This window comes from Meriones unguiculatus, chromosome 19 (assembly GCF_030254825.1).
Source record: "Meriones unguiculatus strain TT.TT164.6M chromosome 19, Bangor_MerUng_6.1, whole genome shotgun sequence".
In the NCBI taxonomy this organism is placed as follows: domain Eukaryota; kingdom Metazoa; phylum Chordata; class Mammalia; order Rodentia; family Muridae; genus Meriones; species Meriones unguiculatus.
In genome coordinates, this window is record NC_083366.1 from 47,538,708 (window position 1) to 47,556,299 (window position 17,592).

General features: G+C 38.9%; 2 protein-coding genes across 3 annotated transcripts in view; both read right to left on the reverse strand.

Moving 5' to 3' along the window:
• Exoc2 (exocyst complex component 2) overlaps positions 1 to 17,592 on the reverse strand; it is a 165,366-nt gene that overhangs the window by 127,119 nt on the left and 20,655 nt on the right. For both annotated transcript variants that reach the window (XM_060372888.1, XM_060372887.1), the window contains 2 exons: positions 4,536 to 4,696; positions 84 to 260 (listed from right to left, as the gene is read on the reverse strand). In XM_060372888.1, the coding sequence (XP_060228871.1) occupies positions 84 to 260; positions 4,536 to 4,653 (295 nt within the window). In that variant the 5' untranslated portion in view covers positions 4,654 to 4,696. The remainder of the gene's footprint in view (positions 1 to 83; positions 261 to 4,535; positions 4,697 to 17,592) is intronic.
• Hus1b (HUS1 checkpoint clamp component B) lies at positions 9,403 to 10,925 on the reverse strand. Its single transcript, XM_021652932.2, has one exon. The coding sequence runs from the start codon at positions 10,858 to 10,860 to the stop codon at positions 10,030 to 10,032; it is 831 nt and encodes a 276-aa protein (XP_021508607.1). The 5' UTR covers positions 10,861 to 10,925; the 3' UTR covers positions 9,403 to 10,029.

A 17,592-nucleotide genomic window follows, 5' to 3' on the forward strand; every position in this document is an offset into this window, starting at 1 on the left:
GGCTAAGTGTGTTTTATATAAATTCTACCAGTTTTAACATCTAAAAGTCAATACTTTTTCCTTAAAGTCACTAAGAGTCTTACCTATTTTTTCAGGTTTGAGCAGCTTAAAAGAGACTGTTGAGGTTCCTTTGCCCCCTGACTTGGTTGTGACAATAATATCTCCTTTGTCATTTTTGGCTTGTCCCACTCGACACACAATTTTGCTCGCAGACATCCATTCTGCCGTGAGGAGGCAATTATGCCCACAAATTGTCAAGCCTGAAAGTAAAAGCATGCATACAACAAATTAAAAACAAAAAGTCAAAAGGCGCAGCGTTTCCTGTTTTAACAAATGTTCATGACAGCTCCTGACACAGGCAGGGGAACTTGCACTACCACTCCACTCATCATCCTCGTCTTCTCTCTGATGGCTAAGACTTCTATCAGCAGCAGAATGCGAACAATAATGACCTAGAGCTATGTCCAGGCACTCAGATTACTTAGACTATAAAACTTAAATTCTTCTCAGAAAGCAATGCTACCATTAGAAGTTCAAGTTATTGGCACAGGGTGTTAAAATACATGAATACATTCGGTGATCATTTTCTAAAGGATTCTAAACTTATCCATCTTCTGAAAATGATCTGTGTGTTCTGCTGTTCAGTTACACAGTCTTATCGAATAGACTAACTGGATATTTAGTGTATTTCAAGCATAGGCTAGAGCAGAGGTTCACGGACACACTCTTGGGCACTACTAGATTACTCTCAGTTCGCACATCTCCACGGAGCTTCTCGATGGTACTTTATCTGCTTTAGCGTTTTCCTAACAAAACTGTCACTATACTAGCCTTCCATCATTCAGCTTCCCAGTTAACCAGCACCCCAACCTAGGACATCACCACACCCTAACAAGCAATAACAGAAGGCAATGCCCAGCTAGAACATAGTGTAAAACCACAGTATTGTGAATCATTTGTATGGTAATTATCCTGCCTCATAACAGCACTATAATGAAAACTGAGGAATGAAGGCACACCTCAGATATACTTATATGAGTAAATAGAAAAATATCCAGGAAGGTACAGCTGACATTAGCTACCCAAGAACAAGGTTATTTATCTGCTCATACCTGTTTTCAAGGTTCCTCTGATTTGGTATCTGATCTGCATTTTACTCCAAAGATTAATAATCGGTATATAGTTTAGATATAGAACCCAACTATTATTTTGAATATCACTGATTGAAAATAAGATCATGAAAACCATGACCTACAATGTGCCCTTCCTGCAAAATGTACTAGGGCAATGGTGGTGCAGAACTTATAGAATTGGCTAACCAATGTCTGTTATAATTTGAGGCCCAAAGAAAGAGAGGAAGCCTATGCAGAAAACATAGTCTACTGAACCAACTAAGTAGTAATCATGTGGGCTGAAAGATGCTGAAGTGGAAAGCATGGGACCTACAGGGGATTACACCATGTCCTTTCTGTACATGTTGAGACTTTTAGCTTGGAATTTTTGTGGGACTCCTGTGAGAGCTGGTGTATTTCTGGCTTGTTTGTCTGCTGTTGTGATACTCTCCCTCATATTTAGGTTGCCTTGTCCAGCCTAGACATGAGGGCTTTTGCCTTGTCTTACTCTATTTTGTTTTGCCATGTTTGGTTGTTGTCTCTTGGAGGCCTGCTTTTTCTGAAGAGGAAATGGAGAGCGAATCCATCTAGGGAAGAGGGAATCTGTGAGGAACTGAGTTGAAGGAAGGGAAACTATGGCTATGATCTATTGTGCAAGAGAAGAATCTATTTTAAATAATAAAAATTTTAAAAAAATGATTTCTGTAAAGTATGGTTCACTCTTCCCCATGTGGTAATATCTGTGTAGAAAACAAACAAACAAACAAACAGAACAAAGACCTTTGTTTATGAGAAGATAAACCTTTTGTTGGAGACACTAAGCCAGTGGCAGATTCTCAAGACAACATTCACATGGGCACAAATTCATTTTCAAATAGGTAGAGGACAAGAGAAGACATAGTGAAAGCAAAATAGAGAATGTAAAACCAGATCCACACTTTGCCAAATGATAGAACAGCGAATAAATAAGTAAGTAAATAAACCATGAAAAAAAGAAAATAAGATCATGGACAATGCAGCCACTCCTGATGAGACCTGACAGACTAGGATCAGAAGGAAAGGGAGGAGGATCTCCCCTATCAGTGGACTGGGGAAGGGGCATGGGTGGAGAAGAGGAAGGGAGGGTGGGATTGGGAGGAAAGTGGGAGAGCACTACAGGTGGAATACAAAGTGAATAAACTATAATTAATAAAAATAAAAATAAAAAACATCTTTAAAAAAAGAAAATAAGGTCATCTAACTTATTTATTTCTTAAGTTTTTTTTTTCCTTTCCTTACTAAAAACTAACAAACCTACTTCATGAAATATAAGAGTATCATTATTTATTGTTTTGGGGACACTTAAGTTTTTTATTTCTATTATTTGTTCAATTGAGACAAGGTCTCAGTAGCTTGTGCTGACGGGCCTGGAACTTGATGTCAACCAGGCTGGTCTCAACCTCACAGAGATCTGCCTCTCTGACCCCCAAGTGCTGGAGTTAAAGGAGCATACCACTGGGCCTAGTTTGGCCTCAGTTTTTAAAAAGTAACAGAGAATTCCAAATAAAGTGGGTTTTATAGTGTTTTACTTGACTAACATAGGTGTCATTCAGTTTAAAACACTTAAATTATTTATCAAGTTGAATTTACTCTTTTCAAAAATGATTTCTTGGCAACAGATGAAGCAGGCTGAAAGCTAAACTAGCAAGGTTATGAAAGTAATATACACTTGGTCAAATAAAAATAGCACTGTCTAAAGCTAAAGCAAGATTAAAATGGACAGAGGCTGCTAACTATCATATTTTTATACAATAGGTTACAATTTTAGGAATGAATCCTATCTACATGATATGTTTTCATGAATTCCGAGAATTTTTTTTTTCAGCAGAGATAAAGAAACAACTGGACTGAACTATGTCAAAAGTCAAGACACTGGACTAGACCTGACAATTTTCAGGCTGGAATGTGGCTCCTTTGGTAGACTGCTTGCCTAGCATACACAAAGCCCTGGGCTTAATCCTCAGCACAGCATACATCAAGCATGGTTGTGTATGCCTACAATCCTAGCAGCTGGTATAAAAGCATGATCTGCTGCTATATATTTGATTGTTAATCAATTTGCTCCTGAGGCCTGCTGGCTGTCATTTACAAGCAGACACTGACATATCTCAAAATTACACTTTTAATCTTGCCTAAGAGATTATTCCTGATAGGCTGATTAAAAGGCCTAAACCTGGGCAGAAGAGGGTAGGTGTGGCCAAAGTTTGAGGGCTTTCAAGGGAGAAGGATCATGGGAAAGAGAGGAAAGACTAAGAAAAAGAGAAAGGATTGCGAGGCCACCACAGGTTAGGTGGAGAGAGAAGCACATGGCCAGTGTGGACAGAGGAAAGAGGCCCAGATGAAGAATAAGCAAGTATTTATGGAATTATAAGTGGGAAGTAGCCCAGATAGGAATGATTACAGCAGGTAGCCTGAGATGGAGCCCGGAAATGATGGGAATAATTTAGAGAATATTAGGAAATATCTGCCTTACTCCAGATAAAATAAGGCTATTTGAAAATCTATCAGGTGTCTGTGTCTTTTATTGATTGTGATAGCAGATTAGATATACCACTATAATAATTATAGGGCTAAGAGTAAACATTATTAGACCATACTTTTAAATTAACTGCAACAAATTGATAAGAAGCAAAAAGGTCAGAAGTTCAAGGTCATACTCTTCACTCACCTACCTTTGCAAGAATAAAGTTAAGAGATGTTTAATAAACTATCAAAAACAAAACTACACATAATATAGTTAGATAACACTAGCAACAATGATTATTTGGGAAGCACAAGCCTCAATTGTTAACTACAGTGCTGAACTTCAATTTGCTTTCTCTAAAAAGAAAACATTTTCTAGATAGTCAACCAGCAGTTAACACTGGGAAGGCAATTCCAGCTCAAACTCTAGAACTCAGTACTGGGTCTCTGTCAGTTAGGAAATTAGTCGAGAGAATGTAAAGTCTAAAATGAACTCATGTAAAAGACTAGAACAATCTCCAACAGCACATGCTTGGAATTCAACTTTACACCTTATTTGCAGTTCATATAATAAATGTCATAAGGCTCTATTTAAAATTTGCATTCTAGCCCAACTACCCAACATTCACTTCTAGTTTTAAAAATAGTATTAAGGTTTCATCGTTAGCAAAATAAGCAAGACATTCCAAGCTGAAGATTCCTGAAACAGGAATAAATCTCAGCCATGTCAAATTTTCTAAAGGGTTTGTAGGAAAACAGAATAGATGTAATTTGATAAATTACTTTCATATAAAAAATAAAAAATAATTTACTTTATTCGAGTCATTTTATAGAGATTACTACTGCAAAACTATGTATTCTCCCTTAAGAACTGAAAATAAAACCCAGCTTGCCACAACGCATTAGAGGCCATGCCCTTACCTATAAGATCAGTGGGACCAGTACCCAGGTTCTCCCCTCTAATTGTGACCTTGGTCCAAGGTATCCCTTCATTTGGAGAGATGCCCGTCACAAGCGGGGGCTGCCGGGATCGAGACATTGTGCTTTGTACAGGAAACACGTGATCCAGTTACAGAAGCAACCTGTCAAAAGAAAGAAGGAAGGATTGTGCCAATTGAGATAACAGTGACTACAAGCGTATGCTTGACAGTTGGTACCGACACATATTCACTCATTCACTACAGTTCTGCAGTTATGACTGGTTTGGTCATTCAGCAGATCTGTCAACATTTACCAAAGATGAAGTTTATAATGGACACTGGTTAACACTGTGAAGAATTCCATAAAAAACAAGAAGCTAAGCCCTGAGTTCCAAATGTTTTCATCATATTGTCACTGTGTAGCTCTAGGCCTACACAACTGAATCACAAATACACACATGAAATAATCTTATTGTTCTACTCTCCAAGTTTTCTAAGAAACATACTTTAGGGGTAATTAAAATACATGTATATTCTTGTAAGTATAGGAAAGAATTCGCTTCATTTAGGAAGTGGTGAACTTGATATAACTACACTATGCATATGAACCCTATGCTCAGTATTTGCACACTGAAGTTCTTAGGAACTGCTGCTCTTTATTTTCAAACGGCATCAAAAAACAGATAAATGGAAAGGATAAAGAATATGCGCCAAAAAGTGGGTATTTAATGATCTGGCTAAGGGACTTGGTAGGAATTGTTGTTTTTAATATTCTTGAAACTTGTGGGGGGGGGGGTTGTTTGTTTGTCTGTTTGTTTCCAAGACAGGGTTTCTCTGTGTAGCCTTAGCTGTCCTGGACAGCTTTGTAGACCTGCCTGGCCTCGAATCCCAGAGATCTGCCTGCCTCTGCCTCCCAGAGTGCTGGCATTAAAAGTGTGCACCACCACACCCAGTTTTGAAAGATTTTTTTTAATTTTGAAGTTATCTCAAAGTTCTCAAAAAAGTTTTTATATTATTTTAACAAATGCAACAGATTAACATCCTATTCAGCTCATGTTAATTTAAAAAACATGATAAATACATTTATCCCTAACACTATCAAAATGCACAAACAAGCAACTAATATACTGACTTAAATAATAGAGATAATCAGTGGGTTAACAGTAAAAAATTAATTTTACATAAAATAGCATTTTTCAAATAATTATTTTTTAAAGGGATAGTTATTGCTCTCTTTCACTAGTCCTCTAAATTAACACATAATGTTTCAAATGTATATGTCTGGAAACTATAAGGTAGAATTTCGCCTGGTAATGTATTAATAAAAATTTAAGGACCTACAAAGACATATACGTGGTGGGGGAGGGAGTCTAACAACTCTTTCAGCAAATAATTATTTTGCCCCAAAGACACTCACTGCATGGAAAATAGACAAGGGAAGATTAAATAATTAACCTGTCTAATGGATTAACATTCACAAATTCTTGACAAAAGGTAAACCCTCCTTCAAATTGGCATGAAAAATTGGGTCCTCTAAGTGATTTAATTATCTGACTGACACTATTGAGCTGTAACCTTGAAATTACAGCCCAAATTGGATAAGTATGTGACTTCTTTGGACTACTTTCAGAATCTGGTCTAGTTCACATAAAGAATCAAATTTCCAAGTGCAAATGCTCTGCTTTCCTTGTTGCCAGAAAAACAGGAGCATGACAACATAAAAAAACTAATACCATTGACACAGATGATTAACAGAAATGTTACTGTTGGTAATCCTTGAGAATAGTGACTTTGATTAGCAGAAAGGAATATGCTGGTATTCATAAAGTTAAGAAAGAAAGATCTGATCAATCCAATGAATACCATGAACTTTCTTATCTGAATAAACTCTGCCCCAAAGACATACGATGAATTTTAAGGCAGCAAATCCTGACGTGCTTACTGCTCAAGCATGAGGATCCAAATTTAATCCCAAAACCCATGCTGAAAAACAACAACAACAAAACAAAGCAAACAGACAAGAGTGTGGTGACACACATTTACAATTGAGGAGGCAAAGACAGGTAGATTCCTGAGGATCACTGGCCAGCCAGTCTAGCCTACTTGGCAGCCGCAGGTCAATGAGAGACCACGGCTCTAAAGACAAGCTCCTGAGTTACAGATCCTCTGGTCTCATCACACACTAGGTAGGACTATGCATGTGCACACACACACACAATTACATATATATTAGACACACAAACATATATTACATATATGTGTTTATTATGCATGGACACAAACACAAGTGTGTGTGTGAAGAAAGAGAAGGGGAAAAAAGACAGAAGATGAAACGGACAAAGAGACTTTATTATAGTTTGAAATTTCTTTCTCATTTAATTAAAAGGAATACATAGAAAAAGCTAGAGAAGGCTCAAATGAGTGTGTGGTGATCTGAATGAAATTCCCCCATTGTCTCAGGCACCTGAATACTTGGTCTCTAGTTATTTGTGCTACTTGTATAAGGTTTAGGGGGTGCAGCCTCTCTAGAGGAGTAGGCTTCAAGGTTTTAAAAGCCATGTCATTCCCAGGTAAAGCTCTGCTTCCTGCACAGTTTAAGGTGTGAGCTCTCAGCTATTTGTGCTCCATGACTGTCACCTGCTGCCAAGATTCCCTGTCATGATGAATTCGTATCGCTCTAAAAACCATAAGCCTTCCTGTAAGTTACCTTGGTCATGGTGTTTGAGCTTGCCGATAGAAATCATAAAGCATGTCTATGTTACAGCACAGAAACATATACACACAACCTGAAGATCCTGAAGCTTTCCCAAAATGGCTTTTATAAATAATCCTCACACTTTTTAAAAATATTCACCAATCTAAACAATCCTACACTTCTGAGTCAGAAGTGAGAAAGTAAATTGTTTTAGAAGTCAAACTCTATGAAACGACTACTCACCAGTAATGATAAGACTACTATTAAGAACCTTTAGAAAATAATTGTTTATCTCCCGGAATCAAGAGACCTTAATGAGACAAAGTTCAACTGATTTGTCCTAGCTTCAATGTTTGTGTCCATTTCATAACATAGGTGGAATTCAGAAATAGCAAAACAGTTAGAAATAAAACAAAACTATTTCATCATCAAAACTTGTATAAAATTATTCAATACTGATTAGAAGTTATGAGAATTTAATAAATACACAAAAATAAGTCACCAAGTCCACAGACAGCCTTAATCCACATATCAAAATTTACTGTGAAATAATGAACCTACTCTCAATGAGACTGTACAGCATTGCACCAACACTTTATAATATCTTCTATTCCTCAAATAATGAAATACTAAGAGTTATTTTCTGGGGCAATGGCTCAGCAGTTAAGGGAACTTGCTACTCAGTGGACCCAGGTTCAGTTTCCACCACCCACATCAGCTTACAACAGCATGTAACTCCAGTTCGAGGAGATCCAGTTCCCTCCTCTGGTATCCACTGGCACCAGGCATACATGCAATACTTAAAAACATGCAAGCAAAACACTTATATACAAAAAAAAAAAAATTAAATATGTAGAATAGAAAATAGAATAATTTTTCTCTAAGTGGAAATAATGGAACAGCATGAAGAAAAGAAAACGGAAGCTTGGTTTACTCAAAAGTTACCCAGAAGCAACATCTTGGCTAATGATGAGCAGGAAGTTCCAGGGATTCAGCTTTTTTGAGTTACCAACCATATGACTGGGCTTTTCAGTGATACACAGCTGCCTTTGAGTCATCCATGCTCCTATAACCCTCAAATACTCATTCTAAGCTACTTGGACTGAATCTTCTTAGGCCTTTAGATGTCCTCCCTAATTGCAGTCAATAGATACTTGTTTGCATTTCCCCAAGAAAAGTCACACAATACTTTAAGTAAATACAAAAATAGCCACCTCAAACTTTGTATATGATAAATGCAGAGCCATACAGTTTTACCTTGAACAGCTAGAACTTATGGGTGCCAACCCATAAGTTTGTAAATAACCTCAGACTTCACACAACAGCAAAAGAAGGTGGCTATTAATTCATAGTAGTATAGTACACACCACAGCTAATACTAAATGACCATAATGCATCTTTACATTTATCTCCATTGTGAATATCACCATGTTTCATCTGTATAATTAAGTACTAATATGTAAACCAACTAATATGTAAACCAGCTGTCTAAAAACCAGGCTGGTCTTGAACTCACAGATATATCTACATGCCTCTACTTCCCAAGAGCTGGTGTCAAAGGCATATGCAAGCACCGCACAGTGATAAATTTTAACTTAATAGATTTATATATATTTTATAGTACTAAATAAAGACTATAATCCATATATGTTTATGTATTTGTTAATTTTAAAATCTTTTATGTTGCAGGGCTCCTCTGAATTTAGAAAAATAATTATTAAAAATATGCACACACAAATAACAATATGCCTATTGGTGGACCAAAGAAAGCAATTCAAATCCATGGTGTTCAAAAGCCAAATTTATATTATCACAGTATAGGCACATAACCTAAAGATCTTGGAATTTTCTTAAAATGGTTCCCCAATACTGGAACCCAGACTAAACATATTTTAACAAATACGTGTTGTACACACAAGTACAAAATCCATCTTATACCTTTAAGAGAGGCTGAGATCATTAAATTATCTCTCAAAATAATGTGTTTATTCTAAAAGGAGAAATTTCTCATTTTTCACAATAATTTTTCATAATAAAATAATTCAATCGTTTCAGAATTCAGTTACTTTATTACAATCCCTTTCTCCAAAACAACTAAGTTGAATATAATGTAACTGTTAAAGCCAAAAAACAAGCACATCAACTATACAATTATTTCTCCAATTGCTTCTTAATATTTCACAAAGGAAGCCCTCAACAAAATAAAGACCCTATGTAATCCGGAAGGGGGTGGGGTATTTTTTTTTCTTTTTAAATGTTTTTTTACAATTTATTTATTATATATCCCGACTGAAGCCCCCAGTTCCACCCTCTTTCCCACTTCCCCTTTATCCCCTTCCCCTAGTCCACTGAAAGGGGGGGGGGGGGTTCTTCTCCTCCTCTGCCATCTACCCATAGCTTATTAAGTCTCATCAAGAGTTCCTAGATCCTCTTCCTCTGTGGCCTGGCAAGGCCGTAGAGCCAGGGGCAAGTGATCAAAGAGCAGGCAACCCTGATGCCACCCCTGATGCCCTTACTCGGGAACCCACATGGAGAATGAGCTGCCAACTGCAACATCTGCGCAGGGGGGTCTAGGTCCTCTCCATGCATGGTCCTTGGTTGGTGCATCGCTCTGCCCAAAGTTTAGCTATGAGTCTCAGCATCTGTTTCGGTCCCCTGTTGGGTAGAGTCTTTCAGAGGACCCTCTATAGTAGGCTCCCATCCTGTTTCCTCCTTAACGCAAGTAAATCAACGAGTCTCAGTTCTGGAAAGGCCTTAAATTAAGATTTCTTTAAAAATCAAAGTCGGGCTGCTTGAACATTTATGAAGCAGGAATAAAATACTGAAGAGAAATATCGTCATGAACCAAAACAAGATGAAGCAGAGTATTGCTCAAAATATTACACAAGGCCATTGTGGGGTTTATCAGCTGCCCGTCGAAGAACTGTAGAAGCTTCCGATTAGCCACCTGCACTTGCACCATGTTCTCCGGGTTTTTGCCTTGAGACATACTCAGAACGGCCTTTGGAGGATTTCCAAGATTTTTAAAATGGCTTTTAATAGTCACTACATCATTTTCCACACTCAAGTTCAGTTTGCCACTTAGATTTGCTTCCACCAGCACACGACTGCCCACATTTGCCATCCTTTCCACCATGTTCTTCAGTGTCTTCAAAGCCGGCAGATAAACGCTCACATCGGAGGACCAGACCGGGGGCTCTGTGCACTCTTTCCACCACCTCCTGGGAAGCACTCTCACAGGCAGATCGTGGACCATCGCACGGGTGTGGCCGGGGCACGATGCCAGCTCCACTACCACAGTGAGGCAGGGGCGCCGCTTGTTGGTGAGCTGAAGCTTCAGGGATGAAGCGCTGCCCGCATTCTTCACAGCTCTGGCCAGATGCTCAGACACCAGCTCCAGATAGATCTCATTGAACTTCTCCGAAACACCCTCCATGCAGAAGTGGTGGAAGACTCTCCGCCTCACCTCACCCCACAGCTGGGCCTCCCCCAGCAGGCCCGTGGGGCAGAAGCACAGCCTATCAGGGGACACGCGGAGCACACAGACCTTTGTCAGCCTTGCTACAGTGGCGGTGACCTGGATGAAGAGCTCCAGGAAACGCTTGCTGGTGATCCTAGCCCGAAACCTCATGGTTCCTAGGTGGTAGAGGGAGTGCTATGAGGAGAACGCTGCCAGAGAAGCCAGCTGGTTCACCCTTCCGGCCTGGAGTGCACCCAGCTTAGTCTTCCGGCCAGGGGAGCAGCCGCTCACCTAGCCAACCTAGGGTGTACGCCGCCGCCCCTCCCTCCGGCCGCAGCACTGCCTGCACTTGGGTTCCACATGCCTGCAAGCTCACTTCCACCTGAGGCCACCTAGCAGAAGCTATGGGAGGACACTAAGGGGGGCTCTGGACCCATTCTCACCTTCCTACCTGCCTGCCCTATTTGAATGTGTCACTGTTCCTGGTCTGCTCCTAAGAAGGACACGACACAGTGTGACCACAATTAAAAGCACCATTGAGATAACCAACCCTTTTAAAACAGTTGGTACATACATATACCAAACATATAGTCTTGTTCAATCCAGACATTTCTTGCAGATGTCATTACGTGTGTCTTTCAAACAATGTGATATATTAGACCTGAATCTTATAACCTGATATTTGCACCTAAAATACACATATAATGAGCATCATTCCATACCATTAAACACTAACAAGTCTGTATCATTTTCATGACAAAGAAATTATTCTACAAAAGGAATTCATATGATCCAAATATGACCTATTACTAGGATGAAAATGAACATCCGTTATACAAAATACTTGTATTTTTGTCACTATTTACTTGCATTAAATTTAAAATGCAGAATTCTTGATCATAGCAAGTACATATAAAACTCTTCTGTTACCAAATTAACCCAGAGATAATCAATATACTATCACTATACCTTCCCATCAGCAGTATCAGATTTTGTGTAAAATGATGAGGTAGGTAGAATAACATGGCTTCAACTTGCAATGTATGTACATGAATTTTACATTCATGACTTTTTATGGAGTTTGTTGTTTGATTTTTAAGATCTCTGCTAAGGCTTGGCTGGTGACACATGCCGATAATTCCAACACTGGGAGCCAGAGGCAAGACAGAAGGATCACAAGTTTAAAAAAAGTATTACATTCCAAGGCCAGTCTAAGCTATATAATGAGCTTTTTATATCAAATAAATAAGTGAATAACGAAAGAATAAAATCTCTGGCAGAACATTAACGCTCTATCCCTATAAACAGTGCCTGGATTAGTCTTTGGCTTTCATGCTGTTTACGGTGCTCTTTGCACTTAAGAAAATAGTAAATTTTTCCATGTTAAATGTATTTGTCTTTCTTCTGAATGCTCAGCTCCAGTTCTTTCAACTAGGCAGGGGTTCCAAAATGATGGTGCCACCCTCTAATGTGTTATAAAGACCAAGATCTGATTAGCTGCTTCTTCATTTTACCCCAGACCAAAATGACCTGAATCTTTATCCCAATCTTAGCACTAGACAGCTATATCTCAGCATGGAGGTCATAGCAACTGGTGGCTCTACATAAACTTTCAATTCCTTTTTGTTGTAGTTACTGTTCTGTTGCTGTGAAGAGACACTATGACCAAGGCAAGTCTTTTAAAAGAAAGCATTTAAATGAGTGCTTGCTAACAGTTTCAGAGTTAGTTCATTTATCTTCACGGTGGGAAGCAGACAGGCATGGCTGTAAGACAGTAGCTAAGAGCTTTATATCCTTGATCTACAGGCAGAGAGGGACACCGGGCCTGGCATGAGCTTTTCAAACCTCAAAGCCTACCAGCAATGACATACCCGGTCCAACAAGGCTCCATCTCCTAATCCTTCCCAAACAGTTTATCAGCTAAAACCTAGGACACATATATGAGGCTGTGGGCCACTTTTATCAAACCATCACACTCTTCATGACTTCCATTTGTCCATAGATACCCTCAGTATTTCCTCTAACATACCCATCTCTCTGACAATCAGATTATTAAGGATCAGATATTTCAAGTTTTTATACACCACAGGCACAAGGGAATGTATTAAGATCCTCTGTCTGTGTCTGTACTTAGACTTTGTTCTATTCATTAAAGACAGGAACCCAGTGACCACCATATAGAAGATGACTCCCAGACTCCTTGTGTCTACTATGAAGTCCTCGTACTTTGGGTCCCTGAAGAAAGGAACTACAGTACATGGCACCTAGCCTGCTTCTAGAACTGAACTCACTGCAGATGTCAGTTTGTGAGATGGATATTCAGGTTAGCATCTACTATAGCTTAGGCATAAAGTATCCCACAAAAGTCAAAGTGTTTAATGCTTAATGTCCATAGTGGTGCTACTGAGAGATGTAGTGGACCTTTAGAAGGTAGGTCTAGGCCTCAGGCCACTGGGGCATGCTTTCAAAGAGACTATGGGTCCTCACCTCTGTTCTTTCTTTCTGCTCCCTGAAACATGAGAGAATTGGTGTTGCTCCTCCATACATACCTGCCATAACATGCTGGCTGGCTACAAACCTTCAAGAATATGAACCAAAATAGGCCTTTTATCTTTATAATTGCTTCAGGTATAGCATTATAGTGACAGAAAACTGACCAATACAGATGAAAGGACAGGTTGATGGTGTGAAAAGGATTTTTAAATAGGGGGGAATTTTAGGATGGAATGGAACAGAATGATGGACTAGAATATAATAATTTAGAATGCTGGGATAGAATGGGATGTAGGGATGCAATGGGATGAAATGTGGAATAGGAAATGGTGTGGGTTAGGGTGGGTAAGATAGGATAGAATAAGATAGGATAAGATGGGATAGAAAAGGAAAGGGAAGGGAGAAAAGAGTGAGGGAAAGGGAGAGGAAAGGAAGGAAGGGGAGGGAAGAGATGAGAAGGAAGGGGGGAAAAGCAAGAAGAAAAAAATAAAGGAGGAAAGGGACAAAAGGAAAAAAGAGAAAGAGGGGAAGAGGAAGGGGGGATGGGAAGGGAAGACAAAGGAAGGGAAAAAGAAGAAAGGGAAGTGCAGCAGCATTTGGGGATGGAATGAATGATAGAATGAAATGGGACAGGATGAGGTAGGACGAGATGTTGGGGTGGAAAGGCAGGAATGGAGGGGTGGGATAAGACAGATGAAATGATGGGACAGAATTACGTAGGATGGAATGTTGGGACGGTGTGGGAAGCAACACTGGAATGGAATAAGATGTGATAGATAAGATGCTGCAATCAAATGGGATAGGATTTGGCTAACTATTCCCTAGAGTGACAGAGCCCCAGCAAACTCAGCCCAGAAGTAACACACTGACCCAGACCATTTCTCTCATAGTACTAACTGACATTCCTGGTCCCAGCATCAACTCCAGCCTCTTTTAAAGGAAGGGAATCCAAAGAGCTCTCTATTTGTGTAGATTAAAATAATCAGTGTCTGAAGTAATACAGTAAACCTCTAAGATATTATTGTAATAGCCTTTTCACTTATAATTTGAAAATTTAACAAATTTTTGTTTTTAAAGAACTCATGATGTACACTTAAAATATTCATCTTTTTTTTCTTTAACATCTGACTGATTTTTCTCAAAATGATTCCACAACTTAACTGTCATTTCAAGAACACATTAAAGATTTCATACACCACGACCAAGCAGGCTTCATCCCAGGTATGCAGGGGTGGTTCTATAGGGAAATCCATCAACATGATCCACCATATAAACAAACTGGAAGGAAACACACACACACACACACACACACACACACACACACACACACACACGATCACCTCCTGAGATGCTGGAAAAGCATTTGACAAAATCCAACACCTATTCATGTTTAAAGTTTTAGAGAGATCACGGATACAAGGCAAATACCTAAACATAGTAAAAACAATATAAAGCAAGCCTATACCCAACATCAAACTAAACAGTGAAACTTAAATCAATCCCACTGAAATAAGGCTGCCCACTCTCTCTATATCTCTTCAACATAGTTCTTGAGGTCTTACCTAGAGCAGTAAGACAGGAGATCAACGAGATACAAATCGGACAGGAAAAAGTCAAAGTACCATTATTCGCAGATGATATGCTAGTATACATGAGCAACCCCCCCAAAAAAAAATTCTACCAGAACTCCTTCAGCTGATAAACACCTTGAGCAAAGTGGCTGGATACAAAATTAACTCAAAAAAATCAGTAGGCCTCCTGCTGTATACAAAAGACAAGAGGGCTGAGAAAGAAATTAGGGAAACAACATCCTTCACAATAGCAGGACATAAAGTACCTTGGTGTGACTCTAAACAAGCAAGTGAAAAACCTGTATGAAAAAAAAAAAAAAACTTCAAGTCTCTGAAGAAAGAAATTGAAGAAGATATCAGAAGATGGAAAGATCTTCCATGATCATGGATCGGCTAATGAAAATGGCAATCCTACCAAAAGCAATTTACAGATTTAATGCAATCCCCATCAAAATACCAACACATTTTTTTACAGACCTTGAAAGAACAATTCTCAATTTCATATGGAAAAAAAAAAAAACAGAATAGCTAAAACAATCCTGTATAATAAAAGAATTTCTAGAGGTATCTCCATCCTTGATCTCAAACTGTACTATAGAGCAACAGTAATAAAAACAGCATGGTACAGGCATAAAAACAGACTGGTGGATCAAAAGAATACAATCGAAGACCCAGAAATAAACCCACACACCTATGAAAACTTGATTTTCGACAAAGAAGCCAAAACCATACAATGGAAAAGATAGCATCTTCAGCAAATGGTGCTGGTTTAACTGAATGTCTACATGTAGAAAAATGCAAATAGACCCATGTTTATCACCCTGCACAAAAGTAAAGTCAAGTGGATCAAAGACCTCATCATAAAACCAGATATACCAAATCTGTTAGAAGAAAAAGTGGAAAAGAGCCTTGACCTCATTGGCACAGGCGACAACTTCCTGACTACTATACGAAAATGTTCTGTCATCCTCCTGCCTCTGCTTCTCCAATACTGGGATTACAGGGCATCCACATCTGAGCCTCCTCTATTTCTTTTGAAAGAATCAAGTAAGATGCAGTCCGTATTATTCCATAAGATGAGTGCTGGGTTGCAAGCATGCCCATTCCTCAGCAAAAGGAACTAGGATGCTAGGTACTTACACCTTTTCATAACACAAGGACAACAAAATAACAACAAACCACAACACGTACAGCCAAGTTTCTAGCCAATATCTTTTTTCTACCATCTAAAGAACTTGTAACCTCTAGTACATTTTAACTTCTTAAAATTCATCTACTAGCAGCAAATTCCCTATTAACCTAAGATATAATTTCTTCATCACGTTTAAAGAGGCGGGATAGACAGTCAAGTTACAGGCTGACGCCCTGCAACAGCAGAGAATCAAGAATTCCAACACAACTGGCAGCATTTGCTTCTTGCCTATAAACCTTCAACTTCTACAAACCACATCAGAAAACCCATTAACAGTAAATGGATACTTCCTGACTCCCTTGTGCAGCACCAGTTTTATCAAAGTAGATTATAAAGCTATATAAGACTCCAGTAGCATCTTATAATCCCAATTAAGAAATAAAGGGGGAAATAGAAATGGTAATAGATGTTTGAATGAGAATGGCCTCATAGGGTCATATTGGCCCCAGTGGTGGAACTGTTTGGGAAGGAGCAGGAGGTGTGGCCTTGTTCGATGCAGTAGGTCACTGGAGGTGGGCCTTAAAGTTTTAAAAAGCCATGTCATTCCCAGTCAGTTTTCTCTGCCTGACATTTGTGGAGATATCAGTCCCATGTATACCTGTCCGCGGCTAATTCAATGCTTTCTTTTATAGGTTGCTTTGGTCATGGTGACTCTTCCCAGAAACAGAAAAGTAACTAAAAACAACAGCAACAGGAGGGAAGGGTACCTTGAAAGCTGGCCAAACAAGATTCCAAAATATGTGTATTGTGTTTTAAAATTCATATTTACCAAAGAAAGATTAACAGAATGAAATATCATACCACTGTATGTATTTATTATTAAAACACTTATGGCAGTACCATCAAATAAAGCTTTGGCCAACAAGGCAAGAAAGCTATAAATTACACCAATGTATTATAATATTTTCAGCTATTCAAAAATTAAGATGAGGTACAGTGGTTTAAATAAGAATGGCCGCTATATACTCATATATTTGAATGCTTGGTCCCCAGTTGTTAGAAATATCTGGAAAGGATTGGGAGGTGTGACCTTATTGGAAATGATGTGTTACTGGGGATAGGCTTTGAGGTTTCAAAAGCCCATATCATCCCAAGTTAGTGTGTGACCTCCATCCCTCCCTCCCTCCTTTGCTGCTTGCTCACATGCCCCTGCCATGATGGCCATGACTTACCCTTTAAACTATAAGCACCAATAAACTCTTTCTTCTGTAAGTTGCCTTGGTCGTGGTGTCCCTTCACAATTGAAAAGCAAATAAGACATAAAGGCTAGGAGATGGCTCGCGTAGCATAAGGACATTGAGTCCAGATCCCAAGATACCCCTGTTTTTACAAGAGTAAAAAACATGGCATAGTGGTGTACACTTGTAATGCTAGACTTCAGTTGGAAGCTGTCCCAAAAAGTAAAGCTGGAGACCAAAGAAAGACGTATGATCTACACACACACACACACACACACACACACACACACACACGATAAAAATTCACTGTCTTGAAGTAGAAAAGATGTCTAAGACCCACAAAACGCTTAGGATGAGGAAGGACATAAACTTTCTTACAGTTTTTTTAAACTGCTTGCAAACATATAGCATGATATAGCAAGGCTTATAGGCTTACTAGAGAACGATAATAATGAGAGTTTTTGAAAAT